Source organism: Propithecus coquereli, unplaced genomic scaffold (genome assembly GCF_000956105.1).
Source record: "Propithecus coquereli isolate 6110/MARCELLA unplaced genomic scaffold, Pcoq_1.0 Scaffold58, whole genome shotgun sequence".
Lineage (NCBI taxonomy): Eukaryota > Metazoa > Chordata > Mammalia > Primates > Indriidae > Propithecus > Propithecus coquereli.
Genome location: NW_012151729.1, coordinates 1800813 through 1817190, shown reverse-complemented (window position 1 = coordinate 1817190; position 16378 = coordinate 1800813). Strand labels below are relative to the sequence as shown.

The window sequence follows — 16378 nt, the reverse complement described above, 5'->3', positions numbered from 1 at the left end:
GCTAGGATTACAGGCGTGAGCCACCGTGCCTGGCCTATATGACAGCTTTTAAAGACAGTTTTTGTACCTCTCAAGTTGCCAGGTTGAACCGTCTCTGTGCTTCCAACCATTCCTCGTTGCGTTGGTTTCCATGCCTGCCTTGATCCTAGTCTGGCCCCTGGATATACCACAGTTTGTAGTTATTCCCTTGATAGTACGCTGCCTGGAGCAGATACAGGCATGGCCAAGCTGAGTAGCGCTGTCATCCACCTGTGATCCTCTCCTGTCCTAATGCAACCTAGAATTGTATTCTTTTGGCATCTATTATTATGTCTTTGTCTTCTGTTGAGTTTATCATCAACTGAAACTCCTAAGTAGCATTTTTTTCTTTTTTCAATATGCATGCAGTTGCTAAGCCATGTCTCCCATATCCTGCAGTTGTTTTTTGGTCTTTAGATCTATAGATTTCAGCTTTTTTTTTTTTTTTTCAGAATTTATATTAACATGAAACAGAGCTCTTCTGTTGGGGCAATTTCCAGGAGAAGTAAGGAATGATGTGTTATCAAGCCCTTTCTAAGTCCCTGAAAGTCCCTTGACTCTTTTTTTTTTTTTTGAGACAGAGTCTCACTCTGTTGCCCAGGCTGGAGTGCAGTGGCATCAGCCTAGCTCACTGCAACCTCAGACTCCTGGGCTCAAGCGATCCTCCTGCCTCAGCCTCCCCAGGAGCTGGGACTACAGGTGTGCACTACTACACCCTGCTAATTTTTCTATTTTTAGTAGAGACAGGGCCTCACTCTTGCTCAGGCTTGTCTCTAACTCCTCACCTCAAGTGATCCTCCCACCTCGCCCTCCCAGAGTGTTAGGGTTAAGGCCTGAGCCACCCCACCCGGCCTTCAGCTTCCTTTTAAACAATTTTCTTAGTGACCTTCTGCTGTGGGTAACTTCAGTTTTTATACACAACATAAAGAAGCCTCTTTTCAGTGTCTGAAATAAATTGAGCGTATATAATAGTTGTACCAAGGAAGCAACAGAGTGGTTTATTGCTTGATGGGGAAGGGCTGGGGAATTTATCAGTCCCTGTATTCTGTCCCTTCACCTTCTGTAATATATAGGTGTTGACCTAAAGGAAGAAGCTGAGGCACAACATATAATCTTAAAGAGTTTACTTGAGCCAAAGTGAGGAAAACACTCAAAGCACCTGGGAAAACACTTCCAGGTTGTCTAAGGAAATGCGGCCTTTGTCTTTTGTTATAAGCAATTTTTTTAAAGGCAAAAGGGGACAAAGAGTGGGCTGACACAAAGTTGTTCGACAGGAATTCTCCTTGCTTTACAGAAATAACATTGATTAGTGATTGGCTGTACATTGTTGAACTATGGGGTATGAGTAATGAGGTGTATGGCATTTTATGGCTATGTAGAGTCGGTTAGACTACAGCCCACATAGCAAGTGGATTCAAGAGGCAATTGTTTAGCTCAAGGAAGGGGTGAGACATGACAGCCATCACATTTTAATGCCTCTCCGGGCCTGATAATTTACAGGGGGCTTGCATTCCTCAGATACAAAGTTTCTTTTCTTTCTCACAAGATTCACTTGGAAGGTTCTATTCCTTAGATGCTTTGGTATGTTGGAAGAGACTAGAAATTGGCTGTTGCTTGCACTAATAATTATGTTTATTGATTCCTAGAATATTAGCACTAGAGGGGAGCTGAGAGATATTTTAGTCCACACCTTCCTCCCCTTTTTTGCATATTCGGAAACTAAGGTCGTAGACAAATAAAGAAAATTGTTCAAATTTACTAAGCAAACTGGCGATAGAGGCAGGCTTAGAACCTAGGCCTCCTGACAGATACAGAAATCAACTTACTAGCTTTCGCCTGCATAGCAAGAGGTTTTCAACTGCTCCTGTTAAGATACTTCGTACAGTTTTTTTTCCTGGCCTTCTCATGAGTTTAATTGCCCCAGAGCTCGAAGACGTCCTTGTTTTGGTCCAGCGTGTGAGTAAAGGAAGCCCTCGTAGGTTTTTAGCTGAGTGACTCTGGCACTGAAGCTAGGCAGGATCCGCCCTGGGATTTCCAGGCCCTTTCCTGGCTTTCTGCCTAGAACTTTCCCTGTGAGATTGCTTGGGGTCCTTCCTACATTACAGTTGGTGGGAGAAAATGAGATCTCCCGTGGATCGCTCTGGTGCCAGGGTTGGGCCAGTTTCCAAAAGAGTCCCTGGGACGGGGCCTCTGGGGAGCCCTCAGCAGGGCGTTGTCCTCTGGTGGCTCGTGTTGGGTGCTGGGGCAGGATGGAGTGTTATGATGGCAGTTGGAGGTCCCGTCTCCTCACAAGACAGCACGTCAGACTCAGGCGGCGGTGGGGGCGGGGGTTGCGTCCAGCCACATCCTGGAGGACAGCCTCACGGGCAAGCAGCTGCACCCGTCTGCCAAGGGTCAGAAGGGTTTTTATTTGTAATTTTTAATGTTAATGTACCTTCTTTTCTCATTTGATTGCAGATTCTTGGAAAGTAGGAAGTTGACTGTCTTTCATTGTACTGTAATACTGCCTCTTAGCAGCTGGCACTGTATTTGGCAGATGTTTCCAGATTCAGACAGGGCATCAGGAGATAGATATGCTTCCTGCTTTGCCACTACGTAGCTGCAAGTGGGGAAGGTCACTTCATGTTTTGGGGTTGATTCTTCATCCATAAAATGAGGGGTTGGAGTGACCTGCGAAGGCTCTTTTAGCAATGGTCTCTAGGTTCTGGGGGACTGTGCAACTCCAAATGTGTCCTTACTGTGTGTCGTAAAGAAGCCCTTGTCCTTCTCCTTTCCTTTGACTAGTAGCGTTACTGAGAAAGTCCACCCGGGGACACCACCCTCATTGTCCTTCCAGCACACAGGAGGAAGGTTTTCTTCTCCCACCTTCTTTTAAAAATGAGCAAACCCATAAAAATATGAAGGAAGGAGGATTGTGGAGGGGAGATGTTGAGACAGGGGCCAGGGGTGAGCACCCCTCGTGCTCCTGGCCTTCCTCTGAGCTGCTTTCAGCGACTATTTTTCAGTACCTCGGTTGGTAGCAAGAAAAGAGTCACAGGGTCAGGAGATGAGAGTTACCGATGGCCTCTAAAGAGTAGAGGGTAGGCCTGAGGTCATGGCAGAGAGAAGGAGAACATCGTTCGTGGCTCTGGGACCTGGGGGAGTTTGAGCAGAACTGGATGATGCAGAGGAGATTTCTTGAATGCCACAGGGTACTCTAGTGAAGGCAGAGGAAACAGAGGATACGGGAGAAATATCCAGATTCTCACCCACTGAGAGCTTGTTCTTGGACGAGGTGGGTGTATATACACTTTAACTATTGCACAAGCTTCAAGAAATAAGCTCAGAGAAAGGAGTAAGTAATCGTGACCTAAGGAATGGGGAATGCTTCCTGGAAGGGCTTCTCTGCGCTCTCCCTCACCCCTCCCAAGCAGTGCCTCACCTGCTTTGTCCAGGTGCACTCTGTCAAATTTAGACATTTATGAGTGCGGCACCGATTGGGAAAGTCGGGAGGCAGAAGCCGAGGGAACCCAGCCCGCCCCCGTGCACTTTGCACTTTCCCATTTCCCTCGGTACCAGGCACCCTCATACTAAATCCGCAGTGCAGCTGTCACAGAGCAACCGTGACAATGACTGCTGCTGCCCCAGAGTCCACCCCAGACATGGAGCTGCAGGGCCCAGCTGCGGGAGGTTTTAATGCTAGCCCTCCCCCCGCAGCTGCCATGTCCACGCAGAGACTTCGGAACGAGGACTACCATGACTACAGCTCCACTGACGTGAGCCCCGAGGAGAGCCCCTCCGAAGGCCTCAGCAACCCCTCCTCCCCGGGCTCCTACCAGCGCTTTGGGGAAAGCAACAGCACAACGTAAGTATCACTTATCTTCTGCCCTCCTGGGTGGGATTCATGTTCCTGAGTCTCCCTTAGACTTATTTTTCTCTCCTCTCCTCCATTTTGTCAGTCCCCCACTTCACACGTGAACGTAAACAATATGGAGATTAGGCGAGTGATTGTCCTGAGATTTGCCCTCCTTGGCTGCCATGTTCTAGTCTGTTTCTTATTCTTTGTTCCTTTTAGCTGTCTTGGTCCCACAAAGCTGGGGCTCAGTAAGCGCTTGCACTTAAGAAAAGCTTCTAGCAAAGACGTTCTCTTAATTCTCTTAACTTAGAACTGTGTGGCATCTGTACCAGAACCTCAAATAATCTCTAAGCCCAATCGGAAGCCTCCTTTGCAAAGTCTCTCCCATACTTCTGCCCCACGTTGCCAGTTCATTTGGCCGAAGAAGGGGGAAGAGGGAAGAATAACTTCTGCACTTAAAAAATTCAGGGGTTAATAGAGAAGAGAAGATCCACTTTGCATTCTCCAAGGAGGGCCTGAGTCTTGTCCCTGGAAACTAAAACCCAAGCCTCATCTGGGCTGAGTTTGGGCCTCAGTTTCCCTACATGTAAAGAAAAACTAAGGACCCCACCATGAAGCGATGCTGACTCTGTGGTACTCACCACTTGAATTAGAACATTCAGAGGAAGATTTTCTTCTACTCCACCGAGCATCCTGGCTACTCTCCAACCTCAGCAGACTTCTGACATTTCTCTGGTCCTGGATTTTGCAGCCCCCAAGCTTAGCTATAACCCTCTCTGTGCTCCCTCGTGGGTGGGGTGTGGCTTACTGAGGGCACCTTCATCCCCTGTCACCACCCAAGGGGACCATGGAAGCTTCTCTTGAAGCCCGTCTGCCTGCCCTCTTCTGGCGCAGGGCACTTTCTCTTGTGAACTGGGATGGAACTAGAGGATATGGCGCCCACATTCCCGGCCCCTCACCACCACTAGCTGATTTCTGCTCACAAAGGGCCTGTCTCACAGCTCATGGCATGCTTGTGTAGATCATTTGCTTGCATTTGTAGCTGACGGGAAAAATTGCTTAGACCACACCTGGCAGCAGTGTGCTCACCCTTCCCCTCTTTCCTCTAATCTCATCCACCCCATTGGCTGCCCCTGGGCAGAAGGAGCTCCACACACAGCCAGTGGCATGTGACAGCTTCCGTTTAGAGGTCACACTCATTATTGTGAAATGCTTCTTCCAAGCTTCTCTCTCTATAGCTTCCCTTCCAGTTTCTGCTGCTTCTTGTTCTCAGGCGTCAACTTGTCTGTGTGATACTTGCCAGATGGGATCTGGATTTTCATTTTCATAGAGACTTCTTTGAAGCTCAAAACCAACCAACTAGAGCCTCCAGGATAGTAGCTCCTAGGTTTTGGACATGTGAAAGCTGATGCATGCCTGTTAGCCATTCTGAATATCTCTTTTTTCCCATATTGGGCTATCACTAGTGGTCAACACAAAATTATTTCCCCTCGTTTATTGGAAATTGAGCAAAGCAGAAGATACGTTCGTTGGACTTATATTGGTACTTTTCCAGGGTATACTTTGTTCTGAGGTTTCCTTCCTGCCCTGATACTGGGATACAAAGTGGGTGACCAAGAAAACACATCTGTAGGTGATGGCAAGTATCGCAGTTCCATCACAGGTGATACAGGGAAAAGTATTTCATTAGGATGGGCTCGGAGGACTGGTTGAGTACTTCCAGGCTGGGGCATAGGATTCACACAAGCAGTTATGTAGAAGACATGCTGGGTATGATTAAGGTGTAAGTTGATTTGAAGAACCTTGTTAACCCAAATAAATCTCTACTACATAGGAAGTGTGAGGAACACATTTTGAGCTGGGTTCATTTTCTATTTCTACCTTGCCCCACCCTATTATCTAGTTTGCCAAGGAACAACATACATGGAAGTATTTCTTGTCCTACGGTACATATGCATGCACACACTGGCTCTTCTGGAAGTTAAGGGCTCAGTAAAAACCCCTAATTAGGGGGCGTAAATAGGAACCCCAGACATTTCCATGATATGTGTTTAGTGAGGTTATTTCCTAACACTTGATGCCATCAAGCTATGGACTGCTTTGGAGACAGCCTCATTTAGTGCTATTGGGCAGATTTTTCTTCTGTTGCCCTTCTGAGTTCCATTATACCAGCTGTTGATTGAGCCTCAGTGATTCTTCTCCAGGCTGGCAGGCTGAGACACCAGCTGACCGCAGCTGGCTTTCTCTAGGTGATCTGGAGCAGCTGTTTGCAAAATGTGTTCTGCAGACCTTATGGGGTTCCCAAGAAGTCTGTAAGGTCAAAACTATCTTTATAATAGCACTAAGATGTTGTTTGCCGTTTCACTGTGTTGATATTTGCACTGATTGTGTAGAGTCAATGGTGGGTAAAATTACAGGCACTGTAGCATGAATCGTGGCAGTGGCACCAAATTATACTCGTCATCATTGTATTCTTCACTGTCACACATGTGTAAAGAGAAAAGCAAATTTTGCTTAAGAATGTGATGAAATGATCAAATTACTAATTTTTTAAAATCATGACCCTTCAGTACAGGTCTTTTAATACTCCATGTGACGAGATGGGAAGTACGCATGAAGCACTTTTAGCACATACCAAGGTATGATGCTTGTGTCAAGGCAAAGACCGTGAGTGATTGAGTCGTTAAGTGAACTTGCTGCTTTTTTTTTTTTTTCATAGAACACATTTTTACTAGAAAGAACAACTAATGAACTATAGATTATTCAGACCCAGGTACTTAGTAGACATTTTCTTGAAAATGAATGAAATGAGCTCATCACCTCAAGAATAACAATCAAAAATGTGTAATTGTTACCCACAATAAAATTCGAGATTTCAAGCAAAATTGGAAAAAACTTATGTCCAGCCCCATGAGCTTGACGGCTTCCCTCTACTTAAAGACTTTTCTGGTGAGATCACTGGTGATACTATGAATGTGATTTTTTGATATTGTATAATGAAAGGTGTTAGCATTTGGAAGATCTGTGTAATTCAGGGAACCAGCATCTTCCAGATAACCAAACGATGATGTTAGGAAATTGTGCGTGGGTAAAAGATCCATCGAAAGAGCAAGACCATCAATGGATTTTAATGTACTAGAGTAAGAAAAGTTCAGCTTCCACACTGCAGCTAACTTCTAAGAAACTATCGTATATTGCATTTTGGAGTAGTGTCAAGGAAAAATTACCATAATTGTCTGAAGAGGCTATTAAAATACTCCTTCCTTTTCTGATTTCTGTCTACAAGAGAACACATTTTTTTCGTATACTTCAACCAAAACAATGTATCACAGTAGATTGAACTTAGAACCAGGTAATCCAGCTGTCTTCTGTTATGTGAGACATTAAAGAGATTTGGGGGGAAAAAAGAAGTAAGACAGAACCATTCTTCTCACATGTTCTTTTTTGGAAAATGGAGTTCTTTTTCATTAAAAGAAATTGTTATTTGTATTAACATATTATGAACTTATTGTTATTTTTAATTAAATATCTTTAAAATTCCTCAGTTTTAGTTTTTTAATATAGTATAATACATCAGCAGGTACAATCCCCATAAGCATCATCTCTGGTCTCAGGATACCTTTATTCTCTGATAAATTATTCAGGACCCTTATCAGAGAATAAATTTCTGGCCCTGAGACCAGAAAGTCTAAAAACTACTGATGGACCATAAATGGAACTCCAGAGATCTGGGCTCCTCTTTTCCCTTTCCAGAAAGATAGTTCACCTTGCAGTTAAGACTGTGCAGTCCAGGAAGCTGATTCTGTGATACTCACAGAGCACTGGGTAATCCCTGCTTGGGGCCGTCTATTAAAAGGAGTCATTGTGGCCAACTGCCTAGAATCCTGGTGTTTGAGCTGAAGGCACCGTGGAGAAGACTTCTGTAAAGACCTCTGTCTTTACTGAGGAGACAACAGGGCCAGAGAAGGGAGGGAGGGAATTGTCATCTGGAGGCGAGTGCAGAGGTAGGGCCAGAGGGACCCAGTCTCCCACTGGGAGGTCTCTGGTAGGCAGTGGGCTTGTTATAATGCGTACCTTTGCCCTAAGTGGATTACACATTTGCTAAGATAGAAATTTAATAGGCCCATTATCCTGCTACTGATAATGGGCTCTTGCAATCCTCAGGATGGGCAGGAGAGCACTTAACCTCTTCTCACTTAGAGTGGAAATAGTTCCCTTGATCTTTCCTGAAAAGGCTGGGGACAGCAGGAAGACCAAGAGATTTTCTGAGTGATTTGGGGCAAAGTAATGCTATATTTGACCTGTTTCCTATCCTTCTGGAGGTAACAAAGGATGGAAAATGCTGAAGACAAGCCCCCTCCCCTGTCAGTCCTTTGATGAGTTTCCAATCCCAGTAGAAAGAAGAGAAATTCCCTGCCCACTGCACCTTCACCCTTGTCCTGACTCGAGTGGCCACTAAACCCAAGTACTACTCCCTCTGGTTCGTGCCCCACGTGTCTTTCTGGGGTCTTGTTCCCAGACACTTCCCTTTGCCAGAGGTGTCTTCTCCCGCAGCAGGTGTTTTGGTGCTGCTGGTCCTGCTGGTTTCTTCCGCGGTGTTTTCTCTTCTGCCCGCCTCCTCTGCTTCCTTTCTTCTTGCTGTGTTTTGTTGGTGTTTTTTTCTTGACGGCGGTGTTTTTTTTTTTTTTGGTTGTTCTTGCTTCCTCCTGTTTTTTTTGTTGCGTTATTATTTTTTTGTGGCGGCGGTGTTCTGCTTCTTCTTCCTTCTTTTTTTCGTGCTGTTGTTACCGTCTTCTGCCGCGGGTGGTGGCTTCTTGTAGGGTGGTGGAGAGTGGTTTGTTGGGTGGTCCTGCCTGGTTTTTTTGCCTGGTTGCTCTGTTTTTTAGTAGTGTTGTGGTTGTGAGCTTGTTTCTTCATCCTTCATATAATATCTTCTTGCGTTGTTTTTTTAATCAAATAAGGTAATGCATGTAAGCACTTAGTGTAGTGCTAAGTGCTCAGTGAGAGTGAGCTATCGTGATGGTTAATGTTCCCTTTATCTTCTTTCTACTTCAGATGGTTCCAGACCTTGATCCACCTGTTAAAAGGCAACATTGGCACAGGGCTCCTGGGGCTGCCCCTGGCAGTGAAAAATGCAGGCATCTTGGTAAGGGTCTGCATCGCTGGGGAGAAGTATTGCGACAAATTTTGGGAGATAATTTTCTGTTGTTTTTAAAATTTACTCGGTTTTTAAACATTGTTTTTTTAATTCAGCTGAGAAGAAGCAAAATTCAGACATTCATTTATCTAAAGATATATCTATTGAGAGTCTTCTGTGTGCCAGGCATTGCTCTAGGCTCTTAGAATAGAACGTATCCATGAATTAAGCAAAGATTCCCACCCTTGTGGAGCTCACTTAGTGGTAGAGACCATGTGCTTAAAACGGCTCAAGCAGTTTCCCCCCACCTCCCTGAGCCCATCTCTTCTTCCCACAGAGTCACAGGAGCTCCTGTTCTGCTCATTGCCACAGTCTCAGAACAGACTTATCTTGTGTTCTTCTTCTCCACGAGATTAAATCTCTCCAAGTGCAGATAGCGCCCATCTCACGGAGCCTGTCTCTGCGATCACATTTCTCTCTCGGAGAAGTTTTGGCAGTGGAAAGTGCCTTAGCAGCATTCTAATCATTTGCAAATCATGTTCTGATTGGGCTCACCCCTAATTCTGCCTGTTTATCTCTCCTCCTCTTGCCTGCAATGCCTGCAATGCCTAGATGGGCCCCCTCAGCCTGCTGGTGATTGGCATCGTGGCTGTGCATTGCATGGGCATCCTGGTGAAATGCGCTCACCACTTCTGCCACAGGTGAGAGCCCTCTGAGCCACCTCTCGAGGGGCAGACTGTCCTTTGGGGTTTTGTTACCAACCTTGAAAAGGGAGCACTTAGGCAGACCACTCTGTTCCTGACACTAGCTGAAGGTGGTGCTCAGTGTTGCAGCCTTCCCTTTCCCGGGCTGTTGTTGCCATCTTTTTCGGCTCATTGTCATCTGTCAAATTTTCTCACGTCCAGTGCATAGACACCACATTCTAATCACCAGATGGTTGTTCATTACAATGACAGTAACTATCCCATCAACTTAACATTTCTGATCCTTGAAAGCATTAGATACAGGACTCAGAGTGGTACCTCCAGGGTGACAGATGGGGAATTGGCCCAGGTCTCGGTGGCTGAGTTTGTTCTGTCATTGTCCTGGTCTAACCCACATACTCTGCTCTTCCCCTTCCCCCAGACTGAACAAATCCTTTGTGGACTATGGGGACACTGTGATGTATGGGCTAGAATCCAGCCCCTGCTCCTGTCTCCGGAACCATGCACACTGGGGAAGGTAACTCGTTTCTTCCTTCTTTCCAACCGTGGCCTCCCAGCGTGGAGGTATGATGTGGGAGACTGCAGGGAATGGAAGAAGTGTTGTTTGGGTCAGTGGACTTGGGTGCTACCTCAGTTCTGCTGGGGTGACCTCTCCTTTCCCTGGTTCTCAGTTTCTTCATCAGGAAAACATGGACCCTGGCCTGAAAGGTCTCAAAGGTCCATTCCAGCTTTGGCAGTCTTTGACCAGTGATTGTATTTGTTTTTTTTTTTTTTTAGAGACAGAGTCTTGCTCTGTTGCCCTGGCTAGAGTGCCGTGGTGTGTCAGCCTAGCTCACAGCAACCTCAAACTCCTGGGCTCAAGCGATCCTTCTTCCTCAGCCTCCTGAGTAGCTGGGACTACAGGCATGCGCCACCATGCCTGGCTAATTTTTCTATATATTTTTAGTTGTCCGGCTAATTGCTTTCTATTTTTTTTTAGTAGAGACAGGGTCTCGCTCTTGCTCAGGCTGATCTTGAACTCCTGACCTCGAGCGGTCCACCTGCCTCCCAGAGTGCTAGGATTACAGGTGTGAGCCACCGCGCCCAGCCCAGTGATTGTATTTGATTCACTGTTCATTCAACAAATATACTTAAGCACTCTCTTATAAGTGGAACAAAACAGTTCTATTTAATAGCCAGGGAGGGGAGATTTTCTGTGGTAAATTATGTGGTCCTCGCCCTCCAGGGGCTTGTAGTCTGCATAAGGAGAAAGATATGTGGGAAGAGAACCAGAGAACAAAATGAGATCAGACACCAATAGGAAGAAAGTGTCATGAGCTAGGAACACATCCTCGGTGCTCAGAGTGGGAGGAACTTTAGAGATTCTCTCGTCTGACCGTGCCAGGTGAGAAGCACACAGTAGATGGGAGAAGGAAAGGCTTCAAGGAGGAGGCGAGGTGAGCTAGAACAGGGTAGGAGTGTCTGGAAATTTCTCCTTATGGTAATTTTTCAGATGCCTAGAGGGGAATAGTCTACTTTTTTTCTCCTTATATTTAGATGTAGGAAATTGAGACCGTCATGGGCTGAATCCTTTTTTTAAAACATTAAGCCACATTAAAACAATGTTCTCTAGAAAAGTTTCTTTTTGTGATCATAGAGGAAACTGTCACATGCATTCATAACTTCATCCTGTGATGCAGATTATATAAGTCTTTTGGCAAAATTATTTGTGACTGGGAGAAGCCAGATTGCAAATGAACACCATTAAGTTGGTTGGTTGTTATTTCTTTTTTTTTTCCCTCTCTTTTCTTTTTTCCTTTCTTCTACGCTTGCTTCCTTCCTCCCTTCCCTTCCTTCTTTTAGTAAAATGTGTGCTTTTTAAATCTGTGCTCATAGTAAAAGCATTTTTTTGATCAATACATAAAGTGAAAAGTAAAAGTGAGTACTGATCACAGTTGCACGAGTATCCTTTTGGAATTTTCTGTATGTATGTGAGCATACATATGTTTTTAAAATTTTTTTGCATAAATGGACCATACTATGTATGTTATTGGGAAACAGTAACACACATAGTATCTCCCTTAAATGTCTTAGACGTTTTTCTCTATCAGCACATATGCATTCAACACATTCTTTTCAACTGCTGTGTAATGTCCCATTTAACAATGGAAATAATCACTTTCCTTTTGATGACCCTTTAGGTTGTTACCAGCGGTTGTTGAACCAGCAATCTGTTTTGGTACATCTATTTCTATGTACTTATGTGAGACTAGGTTGGTTCTTGGATCCAAGTTCTAGAAAGAGATGGTGAAGGGATCCACTTCCTGATCTCTTACGTTGGTCGAGTAGCTCTAGGAAAAAGGTGTGGGGTGGGATAGGTGGGCAGGTGGGCAGGGGGGATGCCAAGGGGCTGGGCAGTGGTAAGGTGTCTGTGTGCCAGGAAGGGGACCTCAGAAACCACACAGCGAGCACCTCCTTCAGCTTCCTCCCAAAGCCCCAGACCAGTGGCACCTAGCATAGTTCTTCCTTTTACCAGGGCATGCTCATCTTTGTCACCTGCTGGGAATGGTCTGTGCTGGCTTGGGAAAAAGCACCATTTAAAACACTGGTCCGTCCGGGAGTCCTGCGTTTATATTGTAATGATCTTTATATTCTTTCCGTCCCCATCTCCAGGCACATCGTGGACTTCTTCCTGATTGTCACTCAGCTGGGATTCTGCTGTGTCTATTTTGTGTTTCTGGCTGACAACTTCAAACAGGTAGGGTACTAGTTAAAAAAAAAGAGAGAGAGAGAGAGAGAGAGAGAGAGAATATGGGAAGAAATCCTCCTAGCGGGAGATCCACTGGCCTTTGTTGGCTCAGAGGCTTTTCCTTTTACTTCCTTCCCCGCATTCTAGGTGATAGAAGCGGCCAATGGGACCACCAACAACTGCCACAGCAACGAGACGGTGATTGCGAACCCCACCATGGACTCACGACTCTACATGCTCTCCTTCCTGCCCTTCCTGGTGCTGCTGGTCTTCGTCAGGAACCTCCGAGCCCTGTCCATCTTCTCCCTGTTGGCCAACATCAGCATGTTGGTCAGCCTGGTCATGATCTTCCAGTTCATTGTGCAGGTACCAGCCTGGGCCCTCCCCCATCCTCCTGTTAAATAGCAAGGAAACAAACCAAACAGGTCAGTGTAACATAGTTGTATGTTACTTATGGCTGTGGTCCCCAACCCCTGAGGTGCAGGCCGGTACCAGTCCGCGGCCTGTTAGGAACCAGCCACACAGCGGGAGGTGAGTGGCAGGCGGGCGGAGCTTCATCTGTATCTACAGCTGCTTCCCATCGCTCGCATCATCGCCTGAGTGCCCCCCGCCCCCCACCGCCTCCATCTGTGGAAAAATTGTCTTCTAATGAAACCGGTTCCTGGTGCCAAAAAGGTGGCAGACCACTGACTTACGGCATATTTAGGTTAGAGATTTTTAACTTCCCCATTGTTGACATTTTGGGCCAGATAACTCTTTATTGTGGGGACTGTCTTGTGCAACGTAGGATGTTTGGCAGCATCCCTGGTCTCTGCCCATTAGGTGCTAGTAACAACCACCTCCCCTGACTTGTGACAATCAAAAATGTCTCCAGATGTTGCCAGACATCCCTGAAAATCAGATGACTGATTTAGCTTTTTTCCAATTAGATAGTTAACACGTGGTCATTGTACACAATGGGAAAATAGGGAAAAATATTAAGATGAAAATACAAATCTTTTTTTTCTAATTTGTATTTAGATAAAGTAATTCCTTATCAACTCCAGTTTTATATTTGTTTGTCAAAATCTTAAATTCATTTGTCATTCCCCCTGGCCACTTAGCCCTTGCGGGCAGGTCTGTGAACTGTGAGAGAAAACATCCGTGTAGAGATGAGTGGAAGATTAGGCTGAGAAAAAGGTGCCCTTAAACACGTGGCTGTTTGTGAAAAAGACAATGCGTTTTGCCAAGCCTTGTGAAGAGGAAAAACGTAAAAGCAGGCAAATACAAGTATAACTTAAAAAAAGCTATTTAAATTTAATTCCCCAGATAATTCGTCAATACATATTCATTAAAATGCAGACACTACAAAGGCCTCTCGAATACCACACCCCACACCCAGTGTCCTCTCAGGGACCCCCTCTGTGTGATGGGTCTGACTCGTTCCAGATCCTGTGAATGTATTTACACGCTATGTAAGTAGATAGAGAAATACATAAATAAAAGTAGATTTTGCTTTCATTTTTTTAAAGATAATTTAGAAAAATTATATGTAGTGTTCGTCTACCTTGTTTTTTTTACCCTGGAAAGTGCCTTCGAGAGCTTTCCAGGTTATCTGCTTCATCCTTTTTAATTGGTACGTAGCATCATGGAGAATAGCTGTTCCCCCGTCAGTCTGCTATTGGGTCATTTATAATATTTAGTATTAAATGTTAAGACAGTGAATGTCCTTTTGCATTTCTTTTCGTGAACATGTATTAATGTAAATACTTCTCTAAGATATTTCTCTAGAGGAGTAATTGCTGAAGAGTATGCACTTTTGAATATTTTATATTGCCAAGTTCCTTTTTCCAAAAGCTACTTACTCATTTCGTAGACACTCCCTTCTGGAGTATGTAAGTATCTGTTTTTCCACCCTTGCCAACACTGGGTAAATCAATCTTTTTAATTTGGTCCGTCTGACAGGTGCATGTTACTTCATTTCCACACAGTCTGCTTAATAGTGACCCAGTCACCCACGGCTATGGTTTCTAGGAGAACAGTGAGTCATAAAAACCAGGGACTGCCCATGCTGAGGAAATGACATTATGGATTGAGATTAACATTGTCTTCAGTGATCATTTGCTGTGTTTTCCGTGTTATGGGAAGTCAGATGAGTGGCAGATGTTGACTCTTCTACAGAATTATTTTTTCAAACATAGAATAAACAGCTCTCCATATCCCATTTTTTTTTAATCTTTTATTTTTTTACTCACCACTATACTAATGAGGACATGTCCCATTTTTTTATGGGACTGGAAGGAGGGCCGATGAATGCACAATTGACCATTTCCATTATCAGACAAGGAAGGGTAAATAAACCATGATTTCGCATTGTAATTGGAGCTCTCAAGAGTGCCTAGGATATACGCTGACGGACATTAAAGATGAAGCCAGTGAAGCTACCTCCTGTAGACAGGCACACGTGCCACATTTAATTTTAAACTGCGGCAGGCAGGTAGACTGCAGTGGTTGCCATGATCAGAGGGCTGGGATGAGAATTCGGGTTCCTGTAGCGCCTCCGTCCCAGCTGACTGGCAGTGTCCATCCAGAGCGATGTCTGTGCGTAGAGGCAGCCCTGCTGCTTTCCTGCGAGCAGGTCTCAGCCTGCCTCTGGGCTCACCACGTGCAGCGATGAAGCAGTGCTGTCTGCCCGGGTGCAGCGCAGGGGAGGAGGTTTGGCTCTGCGTTGGTGTGGTCACTGCCCATTGTGTTGTCACAGCTTCATTTTTGTGTGGCCTACAGCTAAAGATGCACCCTCTGGGTCATTTTGGTTGCTGCTGTTCGTTGCCACTGTTCCGTGTTGGCATTTTGCCCTGCTTCCCGTGAGCATTCCCCTGCCGTCTGATGTTTCTGAGTGTTTTCCCTAATTCTGAGCATGTACAGGTCTGATATTAAGATAATCTTGTTCCTCGTGCACATGCCATAGCAGGAAGCAGGCTGGGGTCTTCCACCTGATGGCTTCCCTGTGTCTTCAGCATGTGGGTGACGATGAGTGACACAGTTCTGGGCAGAGCACCTTGCCCAGAGGGACCTCCCAATAAATGTTTTATCACTGCGTATCCTTAATTCCGAGATGCACTTCTTCACAGTTATAATGATTCCGAAATTGGAGTACATCTCACAATCCACATGTACATTTAACAGCATTTTCTGAAAAAGCTGTTATTATTATAATTGACGTAAGTCCTCATTTAATGTCATCGATAGGTTCTTGGAAATGACGTATGATGAAATCATTTTTTTCCTCATCAATGTTATAATGAAATGAGGTTGAAGAAAATGACTGTGTGTCGTTTCAGTTGAAGTTGTGGTTTCCAAGAACCTATCGTCAATGTTAAGTGAGGACTGACTATTGCAGAATTGGGGAGCTATGTGGATAATGAGCTGATTTTAATTTGTGTGTTTTCTTATAAATTAAACTTTTCCCACTTGGCTGGGTTATGAGTCAGTAGCAATCAGTAAGTATGTAGAATTAAATATTTCTTCAGCTAGTGTCCCCTGACATTTGTTGTGAAATTCCCTGCCTGATACCTCAACCTGATCTGACGCAGGAACCTGGGCAGGAGTTATCCACTAACCAGCAGAGAGCACCTACTTCCAAGAACTTACGTTACATTTGTGACTCAGGAATAATTACAGAACAATCTTCTCTAATGTCTCATTGTAGAGCCAAAATACCTATTAGTCCATCTTCATTCCAGGTATCGAAATGCTGCTTTTAAAGAAGTCTAACATTTCTCAGCAGGGGTCCAAAGAAGAGTATTTATTTTTATTTTTTATTTTTCAAAAGACTGTAGTGTAGTTGTTTTGAAATCTTTTTCAAAGAGAAGCCTGTTATAGAGATTAATAATACATTTCCTTTTGTTCACCTGATGCTATTCTGGCACCCTGTTAGAGCATACTTCGTATTTATCTAAATACCTATATATTATAGT

At 44.7% G+C, this 16378-nt stretch overlaps 1 protein-coding gene across 1 annotated transcript in view; it reads left to right on the top strand.

Moving 5' to 3' along the window:
- Window positions 1-16378, top strand: part of SLC36A1 (solute carrier family 36 (proton/amino acid symporter), member 1) — a 49907-nt gene that overhangs the window by 6988 nt on the left and 26541 nt on the right. The window contains exons 2-7 of the mRNA XM_012658220.1: window positions 3715-3862; window positions 8909-8999; window positions 9603-9691; window positions 10116-10211; window positions 12347-12431; window positions 12570-12788. Of these exons, the coding sequence (XP_012513674.1) occupies window positions 3720-3862; window positions 8909-8999; window positions 9603-9691; window positions 10116-10211; window positions 12347-12431; window positions 12570-12788 (723 nt within the window). The 5' untranslated portion in view covers window positions 3715-3719. The remainder of the gene's footprint in view (window positions 1-3714; window positions 3863-8908; window positions 9000-9602; window positions 9692-10115; window positions 10212-12346; window positions 12432-12569; window positions 12789-16378) is intronic.